At 34.1% G+C, this 25,294-nt stretch overlaps 1 protein-coding gene across 1 annotated transcript in view; it reads left to right on the top strand.

Moving 5' to 3' along the window:
• LOC129219670 (G-protein-signaling modulator 2-like) overlaps window positions 1-25,294 on the top strand; it is a 57,957-nt gene that overhangs the window by 12,467 nt on the left and 20,196 nt on the right. Inside the window, exons 2-3 of the mRNA XM_054853946.1 lie at window positions 6,203-6,318; window positions 7,761-8,025. Coding sequence (XP_054709921.1) covers window positions 6,203-6,318; window positions 7,761-8,025 — 381 coding nt within the window. The remainder of the gene's footprint in view (window positions 1-6,202; window positions 6,319-7,760; window positions 8,026-25,294) is intronic.

Genomic DNA, 25,294 nt, shown 5'->3' with positions numbered 1-25,294 from the left:
TGGCGGTTTTTAGGTTTTTTGAATTACGATATCAAAACGCTTAAATATTATAGTTTAAAGTAGGTTCATGTTGTTAGAAAAGTCAAAGGCTTAAAGTTCAAATCTAACCTCGATTCAAAAACTGGCATAGTTAAAATCTACAGCATTTATACACATAAAGTTTTCCTAAAGCACGCATGCGGGGGGAGGGGGGGATGCTGAAAATATTTTCCGTCTTGAACACATCACCAAACTTGCACCCATGATCAGCAGTATTGTTCAATTATTTATAGATAAAAATAATTTGATTGAGTTTGTTTTTAATAAATGGAGTTATTTCTTTTGATGGAACTGTTTTGAGCAGTCCTTATTCTTGAGAACAATTGATTTGAAGAATCAATTATTTTAAAAGTTTTAATCATGTATGCATAATTTTTCTCTCAGAAAAAGGCTAAAGTGTTACTTTTCATAGATATAATTTATTGTTAAGTTGCTCTACCCCCTATTTCTTGTACTAAATAGGTTTTTTATGTTGTGATTTTTCATTCTCATCTAAAGTATTGAAGGTGATATGTTCAACTTGTTATAGTGTTTAACTGCATTTCCAAAGAAAAGGTATTGTCTAGATGATGATTACTGGGTATTTTAGTATTTTAATGAGTATTCATAGTACCTATTAATCAATTATTGCTTGACTTAATTCAAAGTGTACAATTTAATAATTTTTTAAAATTACGTCAAAACCATGAAAAAGTTAAAACAACTTCCAGTCCAATTGGGGTGAAAAACCCCTATTCTTTGCAGGGTATGCCAAGTAGTCACATTGGAGAGCAATTTGTTCTCATCATATGGAGGTGAAGTAAAACTACCCTATTGGTAAGAGGATGGGCACTGATAAGTTAATCTGCTTTTAAAATTATTCTTGGCGGTAGACTACTCTATCTACACAGCACATCACATCCTTTTAATGGATCATACGAGGTCTGATCAAAAAGTTCCAGGACTTTCTCAATAATTCTTTATTAAAATTTTTTAACAATTATTCTAACTCATCACCTTCAAAGTACTCCCCTCTGGAGGAAATACACTTCTCCCACCGGTGTTTCCACTGTCCCATGCACCTGGAAAACTCTTCTTCGAGGTGCTGTTGAGCTGCTCCCACGTTTTTTCTTTAATCTCTTCTATCGGCAACAGTCTGAAATCGCTGTCCTTTCATCGGGTACTTCAGCTTGGGGAACAGCCAGAAGTCGCAGGGGGCCAGATCAGGTGAATAGGGAGGGGGCTGGGGAAGGGTTGTCATGTTGTTTTTGACCAAAAAATCGCGGATAAGGAGGGCGGTGTGACAGGGTGCGTTGTCATGGTGGAGAAACCACTTGCCTGTCGCCCACAATTCAGGCCTCTTCTGCCTAATTTTTTGACACAAAGTTTTCAGGGTGTCAAGGTGGCGAAATCTGTTGACTGTTTCACCATGTGCAAGGAATTCATGATGGATCACACCTTTTGAATAAAAGAAAACAGCGATCATCACTTTGACGTTCGATCTCGCCTGACAAGCTTTTTTGGGTCTTGGTGAGCCTTTTGATTTCCACTGGGACGGCTGCACCTTCGTTTCCATGTCGTAGCCATAAATCCAACTCTCGTCACCTGTGATGATGGTTTTCAAGAAATTTTCGTCGGAACTGGCCATTTGCAAGAGCTCCTGACAAACCTCCAGGCGGTGCGCTTTTTGATCCTCTGTCATCAGACGTGGAACGAATTTGGCTGCAACCCTTCTCATCTCCAATTTTTCGGTCAGGATCTCCTGACCTGACCCAAATGAGATGTGGCACTCCTCTGCCATCTCTCGAATCGTTAAACGTCGATTGGAACGCACTAGGGCATTCACTTTGGCCACTTGAGCATCGTCAGTTGAAGTTGAAGGCCTTCCTGAACGAGGGTTATCTGTCGTTGAAGTTCTGCCTTCTTTGAACCGTTTGAACCACTCATGACACCGTAAACGACTCATCACTTCATCACCGAAAGCGTCCTGAAGCATTTGGAAAGTTTCCAGAAATGATTTGCCCAATTTCACGCAAATTATGTCCATTACGAAAAATCTAGAAACAAAGAAGTGGCTTCAGTAAAACAGCTGTAACTTCCGTTTGGAGAAGGTTATCAATATTATGAAACAACAGCTGTACTCGGGAAGACTTACTCTAAACAATGCTGCCAACCGGAAGTCTCTAGCACTCTCTGTTCCCGCGCAATTTCAAAAGTCCTGCAACTTTTCGATCAGACCTCGTATCCTCAGGGTAAATTAAGTATGTGAGCCTTGGGGCTGGACTGTCGCAACTACCGTGGTATCACACTTCTGAATGTGGCTTTTAAGATTTTTTCGAACATCCTATTTCGTAGACTTCTTCCGTATGTTTCAAAAGTTGTAGGAAACTATCAATGTGGCTTCCTGGAGGGGAAGTCTACCATAGACCAAATTCACTCTATAAGACAAATCCTAGAAAAGACCAAGGAGTACGGAATTGATACCTACCATCTGTTCATTGACTTCAAGGCTGCATATGATTGTATCAACAGGAATCAATTGTTCGAGGTGATGTACGAATTGGAAATCCCTCCTAAGCTTATCAATCTTGTCAAAATGACTTTGCGAAGCATAAAATGCAGAATTAAGACCATGTCTGAAGTATCGGAGGTCTTCTATACAGAGAGAGGCCTCAGACAAGGAGACTCTCTGTCTTGCATTTTGTTCAATTTAGCCCTTGAAAAGGTTATACGAGACTCAGGTATCAACACTAGAGGCACAATCCTGCAGAGAACTATACAGATATTGGCATACGCGGACGATATCGACATCGTTGGGCAAAGAAAACAGGATGTGATCGAGGCATTTGTTGCCCTTGAGAGCGCTGCCAAGGAATTGGGCTTGACTGTAAACGAGGAAAAAACTTAAGTTTTTGGTTGCGAGCACTAGAATACAAGAAGTGCAGCCGCTTAATATTAGAAACTATACTTTTGAAGCAGTCACCCAGTTTAAATGGGAGGGTGCACTTATTACCAATAAGAATGAGTTTAAAGTTGAAATCGGAAATCGAATTTTGATGGCAAATAGATGCTACTTTGGCTTAAAGAGCCAATTAAAATCTAAGCTCCTTTCCATTAATACAAAAATAAACCTATACAAAACCCTCATAAGATTAAGAAACCCTCATTTTATACGGTAGTGAGACATGGACAATTAATAAAACAGAGGAAAATAAACTTCTCATTTTTGAAAGAAAGATCCTTCGGGCAATTTTTGGAGCAGTAAAAGAAAATGATACTTGGAGAAGTTTATATAACTTCCAATAGAATCAGATGGCTGGGGCATGTATTTAGGCGTGCAGATCAGGACCTGGTTAAAAAGCTAACTTTTTCAAGGATTGAGGGTACAAGGAGAAGGGGAAGACCAGCAACAAGGTGGCTGGATAGTGTTGAGAAGGACCTTAAAATTTTGGAAGTGAACAGGTAAAGAAACCTTGCAACGTGTCGTACCGCCTGGAGGAAGCAGACGGAGAAAGCCTTGGTCTGCACCAGGCTGTTGTGCTGATGAAGAAGAAGAAGAGCCTTGGGGTCGAAAGTACTTCTGATGTATTCTGCTAATTAGCTAAATTTATCTCATTTATTGGGCGAAAATCCAATGTATTGGAGAAAAAAAGTCCTGTTAATTGTTACTTTTTTCTTTTGAATCATAATTAAGAAGATTGTATCCAGAGGGAAATACAAGTAACTTGATCTTGAACAGCCATTATGTGTCCATATATTGCAGTGGCGCCGACTCCATGGGGCTTGAGGGGGCCCGAGCCCCCTCAAAAATATTTTTGAGGGGGCAGAGCCCCCCCAATAAATCAAGAAAATTATAAGTTACATTATGCTTTCTAAACTCATAAATTTATCTTTTATTTTCCTTATTGTTTGAAGATAGTTTACCTTGTAAAATATATTCAGTAATGAGTTAAAACAAATAATTATTACGGTTGTGTAAGCAGGTTAACTGAAAATGAGTGGTGCGAATGATGATAGTGTTACAGTGCTGCGAGTACTGTAAAAATTTGTCCCAGTGCGCGAACTTACGGGTCAAGTCTGTTGCCGGTGGGCAGCGCTGCGGCGCGCTCACCTAAGTGTTGCTGATCTGGAAAAATATATATGAGAGTTTGATTTGTATATAAAATGGGAGGCGTGATAGTTTTGAATACTTTTGGGAATCGTGTTTAAAAGAAAACCTTCACAAAATGATGATCCTTCCCTTCCTCGGAATCGACGTGTACCAAAGAAGTATGAAAACAATGAAGGCAGCTCACCGCACACTTTCAAAATCCCAAAGGAAAACATTTGACTCGCGCTACTTATGCGAAATAGCTATAACACGATTTTTTCTCCAGTATTCAGACCTAACGCGAATTCCTCACCGCAACACGAAAATTCTCGGAAGGGAATCGTGGTGTGTTCGTATCAGCTTTGTTATTGGCTACTAAAATTTTTTTTTTCATGAATGTATCTTTATCCTTTTACCATCGCTGAGAGTAGAAGTTCCCTTTTCATTTTAAATGCGAAAGTTAATGAAATATAATGACACCTAAGAGCGCTGTTTCATCTAAAGTTTGTTAAGATAAAAAGAAAAAGTTTCATGACAATTAAAGAAAAACTAGAGCTTCTTGAAAAGCTGATGGTCAACTAAAAAATGCGTTGAAGGTAGCACGAGAATTAGGTATGAGTGATTCTTCCGTACATACAATTACAAGTCACCGAAAGGAAATCCGTAAAAATTCACCGAGTAGTGTCTTGCAAAAATTTATGAAAATGGAAACTGCTCATGTATTGTGTACGAATATCATTAATTGATCGACTGTACAGTACAACTAAAGATGCATTTGCTTTTCTTACTATATACTGTGTCTACCGTATACCGGTTTATTTTTTCTTTCTTTCCCATTAATCATTGATTCTGTACATCGTAGCAGTATTTTATGTTGAATAAAACGTTTTTTTTTTTTAAATACAAGTAAACATTCAGTTCTTTATGTAAGAGACAGTAATGTACAGTTAGTTAAGAGATGGTTTTTAACAGTTTGAGGGGGTGTTTACAAGTATCTAAAATAATTGGGTACGCTTATAAAAAATTTTACACATACCCTTTTCCACAACGCGAAAATTCGACCTACGTGAGAGGTCTTGGAATGCATCCCTCGTGTAAGACGGGAGTTGACTGTACTACAAGGCAATATAAATTGAGGTTTGTAAAATGGTGCAATTTTGCATTATTGGGCGATTTACATCAACTGGACGCACACAGGTCATTGCAGTTGAACAAGAGTGCTTGCTTTTATTAAACAGATGTGAAAGAGAAGAGAACATTTTAAAAAATCAACTGAGTTTTTCAAAAATGACCTAGACATTGAGAGACTACGTTTACACTTGAATATGTTAGCCGATGTCACTAATGTAAAAACAACTGGTCTTAAAAAGCATGCGTAAATTAAATTTCCTTTTTACAAAAATACTGTGTGTGTTTGTATTTATTTCTTCCGTTTTTCGAAGCCAAAAAATATGTGTCGGGCTTGTCGAGTTTTCGAGGTTCTAATGTTGATTATATGATTTTAAAAAAACTTTAAAACTCACTATTTTTCCTCTCAAATTTAGAAAATTTCCTGCGGCATGCCCCCTTTCCCCCGATATTTTTAAGTTGGCGTCTCTGGCAGTGCCCTTCAATGCAAGTCAAGCGCCCTACCTTTTCCATGCCTAGCTACGGCACTGCATGACTCCCCATAAAATAGAACAAAAAAATGTCTCTTACTAAGACAAGTGACATGATCTAGTTGAACCAGAAAAATTTGTATACCAATTTTTGGATTGTTTTACTTTGAAAACGCCATATACCACATACTGTTTGTTTTTTAAATTATACACACCAGAAAATATGTAAATTGGCATTTTCAATGCACAACAATCGACCTTTATTTTGGGGGGGGGGGGGGAACCTCCATGGGATTACATAACCCCCTAAACCCCCGGTGATGACTGGGCCAGCCCCCCCAATGATTTTTGCAAGTCGGCGCCCCTGATATATTGATTAAATAAAAGTCATTACTACTGTATTTTTCTGCTGTTTGTTAAATTTTTACTAGATTTATTCTTTTCATTTTCTCTCTCCATCATCCATCTGTAACAACTTCATGTATTATTATTTTAGAGGCTAAAAATTGCAAAAGAGTATAGAGATTTAGCTGCTGAAAGAAGAGCTCATAATAATTTAGGAAATGCTCACATATTTCTGGGAGAGTTCGAGGTAGCTGCTGATCACTACAAGTAATTATTTTTAAATTTTATTTTAGTGCTATTTTTTCTCCAACAAGTTTTTATTTTCTGAACTTGAAATGATTATATTCCACCTCCAAAATAATGAACAATCAAAATGACCTTAATGGTTGCATAGGTTATATGTAGAGATGCACCGAATACCATATTTTGCCAAATACGGAATATTTGTTTGAAATATAGTAATGTTTTAACGTTTAATTGTCCATTTAAGTATAATTATCAATTTAAAGTAAATCCTTCCAAAAGCAAAAACTTAATTAATAATTTGGTTTACATTTGCCAGCAATTCTGCTTCAGAATTGCTGGCCAGCAAATCATACATCAAACAGGAAAGATAAATAATTTCCTTTTTGATGTATGATTTGATAACTGATAATCATGATAAAACATGCTATGTCGTAAATAAAGAAGGTTGAATTTACCTTAAATACAAAAACAAACCAACTTGCTTAAAATATCATTACAAATTACAATTTATTCCAGGTGTTTTCTGCTATGTTAATCTTTTCAATAGCTGATAAATTATTGTATCATTATTAAAAAAAAAAAAAAAAAAAACCTTGCCAGATTTTAAAATTTTCCTCTATTTTTAAGTGCAAAAGACTATTAAACTTTGATTACAATGATTATTTTTAACTAGTTTGCTTTTAAATACAAGTTAATATTTCATGCAGTGTAAAACTTTAAAAATCAAAGTACTGCAAAATTTAATATCCATGTGTTTTACTTTTTTCTTAGTTGTGTATTTTATATTAAAAAAATTAATGTTAAGTAGCAATAAATTGACTTAATATATTTATTGCTACTTAACATCATGTTTTCTTTTTCTGGTTACTGTGTCATATTTAAATGAGTTTGTAATAGTAAGTCAAATGTAATGTCTCATAAGATCTAAGAAAAATTGAAAAGCACCAACATTTAAATTTATCATCTGTGTTTTCTTTTGCATTGAAATTACTTTCAATGTGATAAAATTACTTCGTAACAATTTGAATTAACTTCGTACTGTGGTACTTTATTCTTACTGTGTTGCAGTATACCAAGTACCAACTGAATATTTGGTACATCTCTAGTTATATAAATAATTTTTAGTTTCTCTAAACAAAAAGCAACATGATTTCATGTTTCATAGATTTCATTAGTTGTGTACACAGGGCTTCAATGGATCAGGAAAAACCTACAATGGTCAAGGAATTTTATTATGTTCAAAACAGAAAATGTTTTTTAGGGAAAGGAATAATTCAAAGGAAAAATATTAATTATGTCAAAAACCTGGAAAATTGGATTAAGGTTTCTTTTTTTCTGAAAAGCCTGGAAAAATAAGGGAATTTTATTTCTGAAAGTGGGGGAGAACCTTGTTTACAATAACATATTGAAAACTCACATGCATATGCATATTTACGTGTATATTTATACATGTTTTTTTCCAGAAAAACATTATCTTTAGCCATTGAACTTAGAGATAAAGCAGTTGAAGCCCAAGCATACTACAGCTTAGGAAATACATACACATTACTTCATGATTACCCCACTGCCATTGATTATCATTTACGTCACTTAAAAATTGCCCAAGAACTTAAAGATCGCATTGGGGAAGGCCGCGCATACTGGAGCCTTGGTAATGCACATTCTGCCATTGGAAATCATGAGCAAGCTTTGCATTACGCTAATCGTCATCTTGAAGTGTCAAAAGAAGTATGTATATGTTTAAGCAAAAGTGTTCTGTATTATTTATACTTATGTACTAGGGTCATTGGCGTCGTCAGCTGAAATTTATTGGGGGGGGGGGGGACCATTCTGACTCTGTCATTTTCAAGTTGCATTAAGAAAAATTCGTATATATATATATATATATACACATATGATACAAAAACTTGACATCAAATAGAAATGGGTTTACATTTAATACAATACTTTTAACGAGTACATCTTGATTTACATATTACACAATTAGAAAAAAAAAATAAATACCAACAAATACATTTTTTACAGACTGCAGATGGGATACGAATATCCATGTACGTGTGTGATTTTTGTGATCAATTTTGTCCAAGATGTTTTTGTGAACGTAACATAAAGCAACATGATTCAACCGCTTTTGTGTCATAGTCGAACTTAGATACAATGTCAGTTTTCTCAGCGCACTGAAGCTTCTTTCAGCTTTACACGACAAAGGGCGGCACACCAAGAGTAGCGCACCAAATTTTCAACATTTTGAAACAGTGGACAGTTGAATTAACCGTTCTTAATGAATGAAATCATAAAAAATGAAATCCAGCTTTGTTGAAGCCGCTTTATGGAATCAAAGCTGTTTGGAACAAAATGTGACTCATATAAGCCGCGACAACTGTATTATTAAATTTTTATATTACATAGTGATAAACTCTGCAGCTCAAAGTTCTTGGCACAAGTTGGATTCGAAGGAGTTTAATTTGATGTTTTTTAATTAAAAAAAAAGTATATAATTCACCGTTATGACATTCACGAACCTACGAAAAACACAACTACAAAAATAAAATAGAACACAAATATTAAGCTCTCATGATATCATATTTTAATAATGCAATCTTTTAAAGTATTTTCTTAATTTTTTCAGTTAACAAATGCACCAAAATTTTGCTTTTTTGTTGAATCCTCCATACACTCAATGCATATGAAACCAAAAAACAGCAAAAACCATGCCCATGTAAATACATTAATTTCTGATTTCTCAAAGTCAGCAGGGAATGTGCCCCTCCTGATCCTATTTAGTTGACAGGCCTGCCTTGAGAGGCACATCCCAGAGATTGAAAAGTACTGGCCTACACAGAGAACAAATACAGGCCGAGGAGTCAGTCACCTTTCTCACCTTTAGTCACCTTTTGAAAATTTGTTTACTTTTAGTCACCTTTTGCATCTTTTATCACCTTTCTCACCTTTCTTGAAACGTGTCTTAGAATTTTTTTAAAAATAAATCTTTGAAAAGTATCTGAATGATAGCTTTAACAGTGAAATTAATTTAAAAAATAGCCTTAAATATGCCTCCCTCCCACCTTGTTGTTGTTTAAGAAAAATAGCTATGCTACCGGGAAATCAGGAAATTTTTTTAATCGCTTGCAATTGCACTCTATGAGCAGAACCAGTCTTTCTATCCCTTCTACAGATGGACTTGCTCCTTATTTTTGGGAATGTATGTTAAAAGAAGCATGTTTATCCTATTATACTTTGAGCTTTGATGAAACTACCAATGTCAAAGACAAAAAAGAACTGCAACGAACAATAAAATATTGTAATAAATAAATACCTTTGTGCAGAACAGTAAAGTAAGAAAACAACGTTAAAAAAAGCACAAATTTGCCAATTATAGCAGACACGTCTTTCGGCGTTACAGGGAACGCCTTTTTCAATGCAAAAGGTAATGAGCTTATGGATGAAAAGACATCCGACAAAAGTCGGATGTCTTGTCATCCATAAGCTCATTACCTTTTGCATTGAAAAAGGCGTTCCCTGTAATGCTGAAACATGTGTCTGCTCTAATTGGCAAATTTGCTTTTTTTAACGTTGTTTTTCTTACTTTATAAAATACTGGTCTGAAAGCCAATGTTGCATCACAAGAAGGCATCTCAAAACTTTCTTCTTGGGCAAAGCAGTTGGTGAAATTTTGATTGAGAAGCTATGTGAAGCACTTACCGAGAGTAATTATCCATGAATAAATGTCTCATGCTTTCCTTTGGATGGTCCTTATGTTAATAAAAAGGTTTTTAGGTTGTTTGACACTATTATCCTTGAGACACAAGAAAAAAGCCTAATAAATATTGGTACTTGCAGTATTCATACAATTCATAATGCGTATGTCAAAGCATTGCAGTATTTAGGTGAAGAAGCATCTGAACTTCTTCTTAGTACTTATAGCTATTTTGATGGTTGGCCTTCCCGTTATGAGGACTTCGATGAAGTGCAAGCTCAACTAAACACACCTCATCACAAGTTCCTGAAGCACACAACTATCCATTGGCTTACCCTTGGACCTGCAGCAAACAGACTACTGGAACAGTGGGATGCTCTTCAGTATTATTTTTTTAAACATGTGCCTTTAAAAAAGAATTCAGCTATGCAATGCAGGTCAGATAAAGCTGTTGCAAATGTTTTAAAAAGACATTCTATAAAAGCTGAGCTGCATTTTATCTTTTCATCTGCTGATTTGTTTATGCAGTTCACGTAACACTTTCAATGCCAAGCGCCTATGATACATAAATTGTACCAAGAAATAGAGACCATTGTTCAGACTTTTAAGGCTCGGGTTATAAAAGCCTTTGTCATAAAGAAAGTTGATTTTTCAAACGTAGACACGGATGAACTGTTTGCAGTTGGTAACAGACTACCTCTTGAAATCTCGTTGTTAGTGGAGAAGTGACAGATGAACTGCCAAAACTGAAAGAAAATGAAAAGATTACATTTTTAAGAGCTGTTAAAAAGCATTGTGTGACTGCATACAAGTATGTAATAGAAAAAAAGTTGTATATCAAAAGGTTTACTGAAAAGTTTTAAATTTTTGAATTCAAAAGAGATAAGTAAATCTAGAAGCTGTAAGGATTTGATAAAGGTTGCCAAAATCATGCCTTTTAATGTTCCACTCGATAGGTTGCAAGATGAATGGAAACTTTTGCAGCTGGAAAAAGATGATGAAGCATCCGAAAACAAAACCATTGATATCTACTGGCAGCAGCACATTTCAAAAAAGGACTCAACTACCAATGATCTAAAGTTTCCTAATGTTTCTAAGGTGATAAAAGCTTCACTTGCATTATCACGTGGTAATGCTGACATTAAAAGACTATTTTCCATTTCAAAGCACCTTTTTGGTGAAAATAAGACAGCAAGAACTGAAAGATTTTTAAACAGCATAAGCATACTTATAGTTAAAGACGCTGTAAAAGAAAATCCTCATTTGCTTTCTTTACAAATCGGTCCAGAAATGATTAAATGTGCACAACAAGCACACGCAAATTACACAACATACATGGAGGAATGTAAAAAGAAAAAGGATTTGGAATTGAAACAGAAGCAAAAAGAACAAAAAAGAAAGGATTGTGAAGAAGAAACTAAGAAAATGGAAAAAATTAAAACATCTATTGAAAGTGAAACTGTAGAAATCTTTACGAAAAGCATATAGGCTATTTTGGTAAAAGTCAGTAAAAAGGGATAATCCTTTTCTGTTTTTTGAGTTCTTAACAACTTGCTTTTGGTCACCTTTTAGTTACTTTTTTATCACCTTTTAGTCACCTTTGTTTTCAAATTGGTCACCTTTCTCACTTTTTTCAAAGGCCATCAGCAGTCCTCGGCCTGCAAATAGTATTTGGTGTATAATTGAATTCTGATCAGCAAACAATGGGAAAGAGATAGAGAAATGAACTGCTTTTTTCTGACACATGACAATAAGTTTTAAAATGGTTATTTCAATAAAATTTGTTCAGTAAAGCAGAATTATTAAAAAAGAGAAGGTTGAACGCATTAGCTCCGATAGGACTCATAATGTCAAAATATTGACTGTAAAGCATATCTGATTAGCATGCATTCAGTGGCTACTCGATAGGAGGTCACAGGGAACTTTCATAAACTTTTCTTTCCCAGAAGATTTTGTCTGACGAGCCTTCAAATTTCGAGTAGTTTTTTGTGAAATATTGCATTTAAAAGATATTCCCATTAGGTCTAATGATGTGGGTAATTAGGAATTTCATTCGGAAAATCGAGAAGTAACCCCATCTCAATAGTATAAAATCGGGGAGCCTCTGCATGTATTACACTAAACAGAATGGTACTTTCCTATCACAGTCTTTTGACTTTTTGAAGACGGTTCCGTGGATGTTGATGATGATTCAGTAGTTAAAAATTGCTAAGGTTCATTTGATGTAGAAGGTTTGCTTCATTTTCCCGTTTCAAGCCACCTCTCCATAGCCGTAATCGAATATGTAAAAAAAAAGTATTTTACCGAAATAGGAGCCCTCTTCAGGTCACCTACTCTCACGGAGACCAAAAGACCACATGAAATTATCTGTATTTTTGTCGGAACGTTTCCCAATAGGGAAGCTCCTTTTATTTCTGTCTTTTTTTTTTCTGGTCATCTTGCGCTTCTTTTTTCGTTGGTCTATCGGAAGTGACATCACAGTGAGTATCCATCGTTATGCTAGCTTACGATTTGCTTTTGAAATTGCACATTAATTTTTAGACTCTTCCTCTTTTTTTCTGTAATGTAATGCTTTTTTGGTCAAATTTGAGATGCCGCAAACACATTTGAGAAACCGCGCTTCGGTAAGGTACTTTGAAGCCACATGTTGAATAATGTCAAACACATGACACGTCTTCTTTCCCTTTCTACCTCTAACTTAACCTTTGACCAGCTAAGTGGTCTTCTAAATTTTTGTGCATCCTATGGCCAGGGTGTTGTTGCCAGCTGCAAAGAACCGCCAAAGAGGTCTGGTGTCTCAATTTGTTTGGGTAACATTGGGGTCGCTATAAATTGAATCCAATCGTCGAAACCAACACTGCAAAACTCGAAACAGAAACCTGGAAGCGGCGAGAAACGAGATAAGAAAGGGACAGAAACTCAGATCCCCGTCGGACTTCTGTTGACTTATTAGCACGAGAGTCGTAAAAAAAGGAGGGGGGGGGGGGAGTTGTCCGTCTAGTTTCAGTATCTTAAAGTTGTCCCATTGTTTCCCCCTAAATGGCAGCAAATACGCTGGAATGACTTTCAGGCTGGGGAGGCCGGTGACACGACTATGGATGGTTGACATTGCACTCGGGAGAAGGTGTCCCCTTTCTAGCATCCTCCACTGAAGCTAGTGTGCGCAGAGAGCAGAGCAATGGTTTCATTGTAGTTCACTTTCCGACATTCCATTCACTATACACATCACCTATTTTGTTTTTTTTTTTAGTTCATTTTTTTTCGATGTTCATTTCGTTTTATTTAATATGAATTAAACATGGTAAATCATGTATTATGCAACTATTTGAAGTCTTCAAAGCAAAAATAATATCCCCAAAATAATGAATTTCATCTTGACAATTATCGAGGGAGTCCGATTTTCAAATATTGGGGGGGGGGGGGGGGGGTCCGGACCCCCTGGACCCCCCCCCCCGGCCGCGACGCCCATGACTAGGGTGAAACTATTCCTCACAAATGAATCTTAAAACAGTAAAACATGTAAAGTTGATCCTCCTTATAAGTTGACTTTTTTTTCAGGAACATAATTAGACTTATATCATGTGATTCAACCTCTATAAATTATGTCTCAAGACTTATATTTAAAAAAAAAAGTTTTTAATAAAGATACCATCATAGTAAAATAGTACCCTTTTAGTTTTTTTACTAGTTTAGCAGTTTATTTAACTTTTTGCAAAATAATATCTTGTAAAATCTTTTGCATTTGCAATTATTTCTTCCGTGTGTTTTTTTTTTTTTTTTGAGTAATCACGATTGCTTATTGCTTTCATTTGACTGTTTTTGGCATCCTATCATTTTATTTTCCCACCGCCACCCTCCGCACCATCACTGTCGACCGGCTCCTTACGATGCTGCTCCTACAGCGAAGGCCGTCTCCAGGTTGCATCCATGTCCTACACACACCCGCATACATACACAACTACTCACGCACACATACATACACCTACACACATACACACTACTACCCACACATTCATGCCTGCACACAGATGCAAACACATATGCCTACACACACATACACATGTCCCCCCCCCCACACACACATTCATACGCACTACTACCCCCACTCTTATGGCAGCACAAACACACATGCCTACACACATACACATACCCCCTACACAAACAAACATACCCCCCCACACACACACACACGTCTACATACACACACTCGTGATTTCAAAAAACATAATTTGAATTAAAGATGTCAAAATTCAAACTATTTTTTTTTTTTCAGCAATCACGATTGCTTATTGCTTTCATTTGACTGTTTTGAGATCCTATCATTTTATTTTCCCGCCAGCACCCTCTGCAGCACCACCGTCGCGTCGACCGGCCAGCCTCACGATGCTGCTCCTCTAGCAAAAATCGTCTCCAGGTTGCGTCAATATTCTACACTTACATACATACATGCACGTACATACACACAAACACATACATACACCTACACACACATACACAAACACATACATACAGACACCTACACATACACACACCTACACACAACTACCCACACGCTCATGCCTGCACACAGACACAAACATATATGTCTACACACACATACACATTCTCCCCCCCCACAAACACTCATACACATAGGGTTGCCATTGGCGACTAAAAAGGCGACTTTTGCGACTATTTCTTACAGGGTTCGTACGCCCTTGAAAAACCTTGAAAAGTGCTTGAAAAAAAAAAGTTCATTTTCAAGTGCTTGAAAACCTTGAAAAAGTTTTAAAACCTTGAAAAAGTTTCTTAGTGCTTAAATTCTCTCAAAAATCAACGAATTGTGCTTAGAAGTTTTAAAAAAGTATTTCACCAATGCAATTTTCTGAACATGTGTTCAGTATGCAACATCGCGAAAAATTGCTTCCGTGTTTGGGATTCCAATCCTTTTGCATCTTGTAAATCTTTTGATGTTTTTTACAACCGAAAGATATTTTGACATATGGTACCTTAGATTAGTTTATTTTTGTTTGATTTCATTAATTAACAAAGAAATTAATTTTTAAACCATGACAACATTGAACTTACTCGGGTTTCGCGGAAAATTGCTCTTGTGTTTGAAATTTCAATCTTTTTGCATCCTGCAAATATTTAAATATTTTGGAAAATCAAATGTTAGTTTCGCATATGCTACCTTAGATTAGTATATTTTTTGTTTAATTTTAATAAAAAACAAATAAATTTATTTCATGGGAAACATGCCACGTCGAACGAACTCAGACTTTGCGAAAAATTGCTTCTCGTGTTTGAAATTTCAATCTTTTTGCATCTTGCAAATATTTAAATATATTCACTAATCAGATGTAATTTTCATATTTGCTACCGTAGATTAGCATATTTTATGTTTAATTTCGGGAAAATATAAGTTTATTTTATGGGAAACATGACAACATTAAACTTAACTCAACTTCGCAAAAATTTGCTTCCCTTGTTTGAGATTTCAATCCTTTTGCATTTTGTAAATATTTTTATATTTTTGGCAATTAGTAGTTATTTTGACACTGCTACATCTGATTAGCCTATTTTATTTTTTATTTTAATAACTAAAGAGTTAAAGAATTTATTACCTTGGTCTTGTTTAATTATTTGCTTATTTATTTTTGCAATTTTGAATCATTATCTTTACCTAATTTTTGGTCATAACAGATTTTTTAAAAAAAAATTTAAATTTCAGCAGTTGAGCACCTAACAAATTAACTTGAAGTTTGTATTTTAAATATAAAGTTGATTTATATAATTTTATTTATAAGTACATCATTTTTTTATGTCTGCTAAAATAAGGTGTATAACAGGGGTGGTTGTGTTATGATTATTCACTTGAAATCCAATAGTGTTCGTTTTTATGCTTTTACCTCCCTATATCTCCAATTTTCCCCCTTTTCCTCAAATGTTCAAAATTACTACTTTATTAAGGTTGTGGATACTTGGAGCTTACTGAAAGAGGCTTTAATCAGCAAAGGGGTAGATAGCTTAAGGAGGGTCATTCATCTTCATTTGGATCTAATAAATTGACCAGTACCAGCCTAGCTAGGCCCAGTGCCTGTTGCTGGTTATCAACAGACACTGGGCATGGTATTTCTATGCAGAATATTTTGACTTAAACTATTTTATGAATTGTATGCATAGCAAAAGTTATTGTTGTACATATGTATATTCAAGTAATAGGGGTCTTAGTTTTAAAAATCATTCCCCCCCCCCTCGCCCCATTTTGCTCTTTGAAACTTTCAGGTAATGAACCTGAATATTATTGCCTTTCTAAATTTAAATTCTAATTTCAACAATAACCCATTTTTTCCCAAAATAAAACTACTTTTGTCATAATATATGTCAACTTCTTGTGAATCTTTTCAATTTCGAAATATGGCTCTATAAATCTGAACTTGCACATTTATTCTCTATTGCAAGTTAATCAATGAAAGCTGAATAGGCTCAAGTTTGCATTCAGAGTATTTATCACTGCTTAAGCTGCTTTTGTATATTTTGAGGTGTAGAGACTGGACTGTGGACTTCATAAACTTTTCTTACTTCCTAATTTTTAAATTTACTCGAGGACAGTTGAAATGCCTTATTGGCTGAACAGCTAATAAATACATACGAAAAATTGATTTGCATACTTATAAATGGTTTGCAAACCTAATATTTTTAGAACTTAATAGTGCAAACTGAAATAACTTTCTGGGTAGTGTTTTTGTCCTAAACGCCCTTATATTGTAATAAACCACTGTATAGATATTGGAAATAAATGTTGGAACCGGGCGGGGGGGAGTGACTTCAAAAACTCCTCTCTGGCAATGCCATTGAACTTGGGTATTTTAGTTTCTTCCCATAAAAGTTAAAAGCAGTTATGAAATTTTTTTTTAATTTGCTGATTCTAGAAAATATACAAACCTCTGACTACTGCAAGCTTTGAAAAACCTCAAAATTAAACCTCTTGGTATCTGCTTCTCTTTATGACCAAACTTTTCAAACATTTTCAGAAAAACTTTCAACGCAGTAGATCTTTCATCAAAGCGTCTCTTGTTGTAGAAAAAGTATTTTTGTTTTAATATACTTTTTTGTATTATTGCCTTATTTTCATGTGTTTGTAGTAAATGAAATCTGCATACAATATTTTCAGTACAAATTTATGATATGGCCTTGAAAACAAAATTTTTTACCTTGAAAAGTACTTGAAAAGTGCTTGAATTTTTTTCTGCCTAAAGGGTATGAACCCTGTCTTACCTTAGGCGACTATGGCGACTCTTTTGGCAAAAAACAGGCCAAAAACGACTATTTTTAAAAAAACGGCGACTTTTTGCGATAAAAAGCGACTCTTTTTTCATATTTTATGAAATTCATTGAAAAAGAAATAGGAAGAACGATTTTGAGCCAATCAGTTGCGTTCCAACACACTATGGAGATTGCATCATATAGTTTTCAGCCAGTAGCGTTTCGCCGCGGCGAACGCGCCGATCTACTGAGGTCGAATTCAAATGCAAAAAGGGGGGGGGGGGAGAAAGATGATCTGAGCTAAAAGAATCTTCTTTTGAACTTTCCCTTTATTCACTGCTATTTTGTTTCAATTAAACTATTTTTAGATTGTTTTTTGTTAGTCCAAGGATTGCAGTTGTTTCATATTTGTGTGTTTACCAAAGATCAAGGATTGTAGTTCCAGGATTTTTATAACAGCCAGTGTGAAATAAATACATTCAAGTAAATGTTAAAAAATATTATTTACTTTACATTATTACAGGGATAGATCGCCGCTTTTTGTCTTGGTTTTTAAAGACTTTTTTCCCGATTTTTCTCGGAAATTTTAAAATTTTCGAATCAATCGAATTTTTAAGTTAAAATATCATTTTTTTTTCTTTTTTAAGGATAAAATTACTTTGGTTGCGTTCGACGAAACTCACCGGTCAACCGGTAAGTAACCAGTTACTAACCGCGGCGTTCTATGATCAACCGGTTACCGCAGCGGTTACCATTCTAAGCAGTTCATTGGTTGATTGGAGCAAGTGATCATTAGCTGTCACGTGATTAACTAACCGGTCGCTCTCGGTCGTGCTCGTCGAACGCACTCTTTGATATGCCTCCCACCATTCTACCCGAAAAAAAAATCGTAAGTTCTGCGAAACCAAAACTAAAAACATAATGCACATTGTGATTTTTTTTCCCCTAAAGCTCAATTTTCGTTTTCTGTAATAAAATTGCATTATTAATAATGATCTCCAGTGCTTTAATTTAAGTTATCCTAATTTGTACGGCAAAAAACTAAAGTCGTTCTTGTTTGTTAACATTCTAGCGTCGAACACGTGCTTCGCCGAAAATTGCATGCTGTGTTCGAAATTGAAATCTTTTAGCATCCGGTTAGTGTTTGAACTATTTTAAAAGGTCTTAGATATTTTAAATTATGCAATCTTAGGGAAATTGATTTTGGTTTTTATTTCAATAATTTCTTAATTTTTTTTAAAACTTTGCTCTTAAGTTATTAATTACGTATTTTCGAAAAAATACGAAAATTAAAACTAGCAAACTTCCTTACTTTTAAATTTATGTCCAAAATAAATATTTTCAAAGCTACTTGAACTTAATTTTCCTGTTTTTTGAAGTTTACATAGAAATGAAAATATAGAGAACAAACAATCAAGCGTCGAACACGTGCTTCGCCGAAAATGTCTTGCCGTGCTCGAAATTTTAATCTTTTAGCATCCAGTCAGTGTTTTAATATTTTTAAATGATCTTAGACATTTTAACTTATACTATCTTAAAGCAATTTATTTTGATTTTTATTTCAATAATTTCTTATTTTTTTAAAACTTTGTTCTTAAGTTGTTATTAGTTACGTATTTTCGTACAAAAACGAAATTTCAAACTAGCAAACTTGTTTATCTTCAAATTTATTCCCAAAATAAATATTTTCAAAGCTACTCTAATTTAATTTTCTTGTTTTTTAAAGTTCACATAGAAATGAACGTAACTAAAAATTGAACTCTTGGAGAAATTCATATAAAAATGAAAATTTGACTCCTTTTAGCTGGAAACTGCTTCAAGTGATCACTAATAGGACTAAGATATAAAATGTAAAAAAATGAAATGAAAATTGATTTAACAATTAACAACAGTCATAAATTTACTTGAATGTTCATGTATTGGTTTGCAATAATTAAGTTTAGCTTATTAGGTAATTTAAAATATGTTTTCACATGTAGAAGTCTGATAACATTACATCAGCATCTACTAAAACAAAAAACCTGTCACTACAGGAACATAAACTGGGTCCTTGCCCTAAAAGTTAGGCTAAGAAGTAGAACTGGCCTTGCCATTATTTAAGAATTTTTTGAGATGTTTTGCTTGACGTTGTCATGGTGCCATGTTCACATGTGCCCCTTCCCCCTCCCCTATACTAGTTTGTTGTTTACTTTGCTTATTTCAAAAGCCATTTTACCTATTACATTAATTACTTTCCCTATATAGCTATTGCTTAATTATTACATTTAAATAGTAGTATGAAAAAACTGTCTCATTTTAGTTCACAGTTCTTAATTTTTAAAAAAGACTAGACTTTGAAATACACAAATCAATGATCAGCATTGAAAAAAAAAAAAAAAAAAAAAAATCAACATTTAAATGTATTGACAATTTTAAATTTAAAATGCATGGAAAAATGTCAATACTGCATCTGTGGAAGATGAGTGGAAAGTATTACAATCAGAATTTTCTTCCCCATCTATTAATGATCAGCATGAAAGAGTTGATCATTTTTGGAGAGATGCTCTAAACAAGAAAACTCCTCTTGGACAACTAAAATATCATTTACTTAATAAACTTGTCAAAGTTAGCTTATGCTTGTCTCATGGAAATGGAGAGAGGATTCTCTATTTCAAAAAGAATCCTAGCTGAAGATAAGTCAAAAATGTCTGAGCGGATGCTTAATGAAAGACTTATTATAAGAGACGCTTTGATGAAATATCAACATGTAGGCGAGGTAAAAATAACAAAGGAACTTTTAAAATTGGCATATGGGGCACGCAGGTCATATGAAAATTATCTGGAAGAACAAAGAAAGTTAAAGGAGCAGACTTTGAAAGAAAACAAAGAACGTGAAGAGATGATTGAAAAGGAGAAACAGAGAGAAGAAGAAATAAAGAGCAAAGCACAATCAATTAAACAACTGGAAGACAAAGCAAAAATAACTGCTCAAGAAAAGAAATCCAATCAAGAATCTTCAGATTCACCATTAAAATTAGCAAATCAACGACTAAAATCAGCTATTAAGAAAAATGATTTGTTAGAAATTAGAGTAGCACGGGGGATGATAGAAGGTGCAGAGAAGTTACGAGAAAAAGAAAGAACTGTAGAACAGAAAGAAACAAAGGTAAACCATATTGTTAACAAAAGAAAATCAAGTTTGATATTTATGTAGCTAAAAAATCAAAACTAAATTTTCTATTTTGTCATCAAATTGTTAAATGAAAGATTTTTAATCATACGGCGTTTAAATCTCTGTTTTAATCACACTCAAACTCAATTTATAATTCCTTTGTCTTGACTTAAAAAAAAAAAAATCTTCATTAAATTTTCAATTATTATTAGTACCATTAAAAAATGCTGAATGAACCAAGTTAATCTTGAAAAAAAAATATTATGTCTGGGAAAATAAGTTTTTATTTTCTTGTAGTTACTATAGGTAGTCATCTTTTGATTGTGTGACACAATGTATTTTTTTGAATTTGTTAGTATTTAAAAAATATTGGAAAAATCAACTTCATTACTATTCTGAGAGTTGCTTTTTTGAAGAAGTAGTTACAGAAAAAAATGTTGAATGATGTTAAAACACATGTTAGATCTGAGAAATTAAGTTTTGATTATTTTCTCTTTTGCATTACTATAAATAGCTATGTTTTAAGATTTTCTGTTGTGTGATTTCGTTACACTAACAGACTTGCCAACCCTCCGGATTTAGGCCTGAGTCTCCGTACTTTACGTTATTTTCGACACATCCGGATTTAGCGCTGATATCTCCGGATTTTTGTTCAAAAACTTAACAGCACCAAAAATTAATACATTTCTTCAAAAAAATATTCATTTTGATTGAAAAGAGAAAAAAAAAACCGCCCGCAAAGCTCTCAAACAGTTTTTGGGCGTTTTGCCAAACTGCCGAAACGCAGGTGTAGCCTACGAAAATGCAATGCAGCACAGAGGTTAACGGACAGAATTTTCGTAGGCTACGACATGGGACTCGCTTGTTTCTACGGAGTACGTCGTTGATCACGTAGCGTGTCTCATTGGAAGAAACAGGTGAACTAAAATAACTTTAACTTTGACGGTTTTCCTGCTAGCTCACGTGGTCAGAACTTGTTTGTTGTTTGTGTCGGCCGGTGCGAGTGCGAATTGTGTAATGTAAATTGTAAATGTACATGTATGTTGTGTTGCGTGTTGAGTAATATAAATTGTAAAGTGCGAAACGATGTCAAAAAAATATCGGACAGCATTCAGCAAAAGCTACACTGAACAATTTCCGTCAATCAAATCGTCAAGAAAAGGCGAACACTTTGCGTTTTGCTCCACCTGTGCCTGTGACTTCTCCATTTTGCATCGAGGTAAAGCTGACATAGAAAAACATATAAGCACAGAGAAACATACACGGAACTCGGCTAGCTTAAAAAATAATAAAAAACTTGATGCCCTTAAGTCTAATCAAGACTTGAATGTTATCCGTGCGGAAGCTCTTTTTACTACGTTTATTGTGGAGCATAATGTCGCAATTCATGCTAGTGATCACGTTGGAGCGTTGTTCCGAAAGATGTTCCCCGATAGCGATATCGCAAAAAAATATGGGTGCGCAAGGACCAAAACTACTGCAGTCATTAAAGAGATGGCAAAGTTTGAAAAAGAAAGTATTGTGGAAATACTGAAGAAAAGTCCTTTTTCAATTGCTACTGATGGTAGTAACAAAACTGATTGTAAATTATATCCAATTTGTGTCACATATTATAATGAATCTTCATTGCAAATTGAGTCTTCTTTGCTGTGTTCACCTGTTTTAGAATCAGATGGAACTGGGGTAAACATATCTCATCTTTTATTAAGCGCATTGAATGAAAACCAAATTGATCTGGACAATTGCCTAGCTTTCGGGGCTGATAATGCCCCTGTGATGATAGGAAAAAAAATTGGTGCTGCTGGCATTATGAGTAAAAGCATTTCCAATTTATGTGTTATTGGCTGCCCTTGCCATCTTTTAAATCTCGCAGCTGAAAAAGGTGCAGCTATGCTCCCTGTAAATGTCGAGGAATATGTTATTGACATATATTACTATTTAGATAAAAGTTCCAAAAGAAAACAAAAATTAAAGCAATTTCAGGCATTGCATGATACAGAGACAAGAAAAATAATAAAACATGTATCAACTAGATGGCTTTCATTAGGGCGTTCTCTAAAACGCCTGTTGGAGCAGTGGGATCCGTTGGTATCTTTTTTCAAAGAAGAACTGAAAAGCAAGCCTAATTCAAATAATACTTTAAAAGATTACAAAATTCCAAAAGTAAAGGCCTCTGAAACAAGCAGCCGTTTTAACATGCAAGTAGTAGAGTCAACATCATCTAGAGCTAATTTTCAATCTAGCGCTGTTAAAAGACAGAAATTAGATCCTGATGTTGGTGATCATAAACTGTCCAAAAATATTCTTTCGAGAGAAGAAAGAATCTTTATGTTTCTAACTTCTGATTTAAGTAAAGCCTATTGCTTATTTTTAACTCATACTATACCACTTTTTGAAGAACCCAATGTCAAGTTGCAGTCAGGATCTCCACAAATACATATTCTTCATGAAATTTTAATTACAACTTTTAGGAATGTTTTATCCAGATTTATTGTTCCTTCAGCAATTAAAACCAGTACTTCATTGTTAGATGTAAAATATCATAGTGTGGAAAATCAGAGGTTAGATTCAGATCTTGTGATTGGACAAACATGTTCAAAAGTGGTGGAATCCTTAAAACCAAGTAAAAAAAAGAGTTTTTTAAGTCAGTTAGGATTTATTTCACTACTGTCTGTGATTATATGTATCGTAAGTTCCCATTTAATGATGAAGTATTAATTTATGCTCAAGTATTGAACTTGAATAAGTTAGAGACATCTTCATTTTCTAGTGTACAGTTCTTCTGCCAAAAATTTCCAGTGTTGACAAAGCTTCTAAAATATCAAAGTTCTGATGCATTACTAGATGAACTGCAAGTTCAGTTTTGCTCTCTCCAAGTATAAGCTTTGCCTGAGGATATTGTAACTGAAAAAAGAATGGATGTGAAGTGGGCGAAACTGAGTAATTATACTGAAAAAAAATATGATCTGCTATGTAAATTTATGCTCTCTCTGCTTACTTTACCACACAGTAATGCAGAATGCGAGAGAATTTTTAGCATGGTAACCAAAACCCACACTCAGTTTCGTTCTCAGTTATCAAATGAAAATTTAGAAAGCTTGCTGACAGTCAAGTCCAAAATGAAAGCTCCTTGCTTCGAAAAAAAGTTTGATGATTTATTTTTAAAAAAGGCAAAATCTTGCACTTTTAATTCTTTAAAATCATAAAATATTTTTTTTAAAGCAAAATTTTCTTATCAAATGTAATATCTTGACAAGTATATGCTTATTAATTGTTTAGAAATGCTTTAGATTAATAGTATTCATTTTGCTATTATACCTCAACAGTTAATTACTAGTTCTATTAATAAAAGAATAATTAAACTTCAAATTGTTTTATTTCTGTGTATAAAATCCATATTTTCTGTGTAAAAAAATTCGTTTATAACACAATGCCATCATTTTAATCTTAGCATATTATGATTAAAACTTTTCTGTTCTGAAAGTAAGATATTATTGCGATTTTGATATGTCGGTACGTTGATAAATAAAATTGCAGGCTTTATCATGCAAATTGCAGGATTTTTCATTTGTCTAGGTTGGCAAGTCTGCACTAAGTATTTTTTAAGTTAGTAAATAGTTAAAAGATATTGAAAAAAGCAACTAAATGGGTAAAAAAAGCAACTTAATCATTGTGCTGAGAAGACTATTTAGGCGACTTTCTTTTACAATTTAGGCTACTAAAGCAACTATTTTGAAGCAACATTTGGATGGCAACCCTATACACACACAACTACCCACACACTCATACCTGCACGCAGACACAAACACACATGCCTATACACATACTCCCCACACACATAAACACACACACTCGTGATTGCGAAAAACATAATTTGAATTCAAGATGTTAAAATTCAAATTAATTTTTCTTTTTTTGTAAATCTACATTTTTCAGAAGGGAGGTTGATATGTGAGTTATTAAAAAAATAATTGTTTTGTATAAAATTTTATGCACATAAACATGGTTTGTGAAAGAGAAGGAACCATGCAATTTTGCTATTAAATCATTTTTATGCTTGAAGAAGATACTCTAAAATCACTTTTCTTTTAATTAATCTAACTATAGTTCAACCTTATTTTACTGTATTGAATGATTTGGCAAATTTTTAGCATTATGCTTAATGACAGTATTTTGACAATATTCATGCGTGCAAGTTTTAGTTTTATTTAGTCTTACTTGTACTATGCTGTGCATTCTGTTTGGCAATGTTTTGTTTCAATTTTACATTTCAGTAAAAGTTGGAACTTGTTTAATTTCTTAATTTTTTTAATTGACAGTTTTGGATTATTTTTTTGTATTTAATTTCTACACACACAAAAAAAAGCCATATTTGGCAGTCATACTTTAATTTTACATTGTAATATAAGTATAAAGCTTGTTTTTCTCAACTGGTGTTATTATTTTATATATGCTTCCCCCCAAAACATGATGTATTGTGTGATGCCATGCATAAATCTACATTTTAATGGTAGTTTTAGTTTGTTTAATGACTCATTTGATTTGTTATGTACCAGGCTTGGAGTCGATTACGAGAAAATATAATCGATTATGATTACGAGCCTGAAAAATAGGAAATTACAATTATGATTAAAATCCTCTGCTAAAAGGTAATTACGATTACAGCTATGATTAGGTTATGTAACAAATGTAATTGATTACAATTAGGATTTTCCGATTACGATTACAGACTTGTGGGTTGACACACACTCATTTATACAGAGGGTGGCCAAATTATTATGCTCAAACAAACTTTTCTGTATTTTTATTGTTGTTACATAGTTTTACTTTTTGAACACATTTTAAAGTTTATTTAAAACATGAATTAAGCATATTAAATGTAAAGTACCTTCTGATTGATT

Source organism: Uloborus diversus, chromosome 4, assembly GCF_026930045.1.
Source record: "Uloborus diversus isolate 005 chromosome 4, Udiv.v.3.1, whole genome shotgun sequence".
NCBI classification, from domain to species: domain Eukaryota; kingdom Metazoa; phylum Arthropoda; class Arachnida; order Araneae; family Uloboridae; genus Uloborus; species Uloborus diversus.
This window is presented reverse-complemented; position numbering and strand designations above follow the sequence as displayed.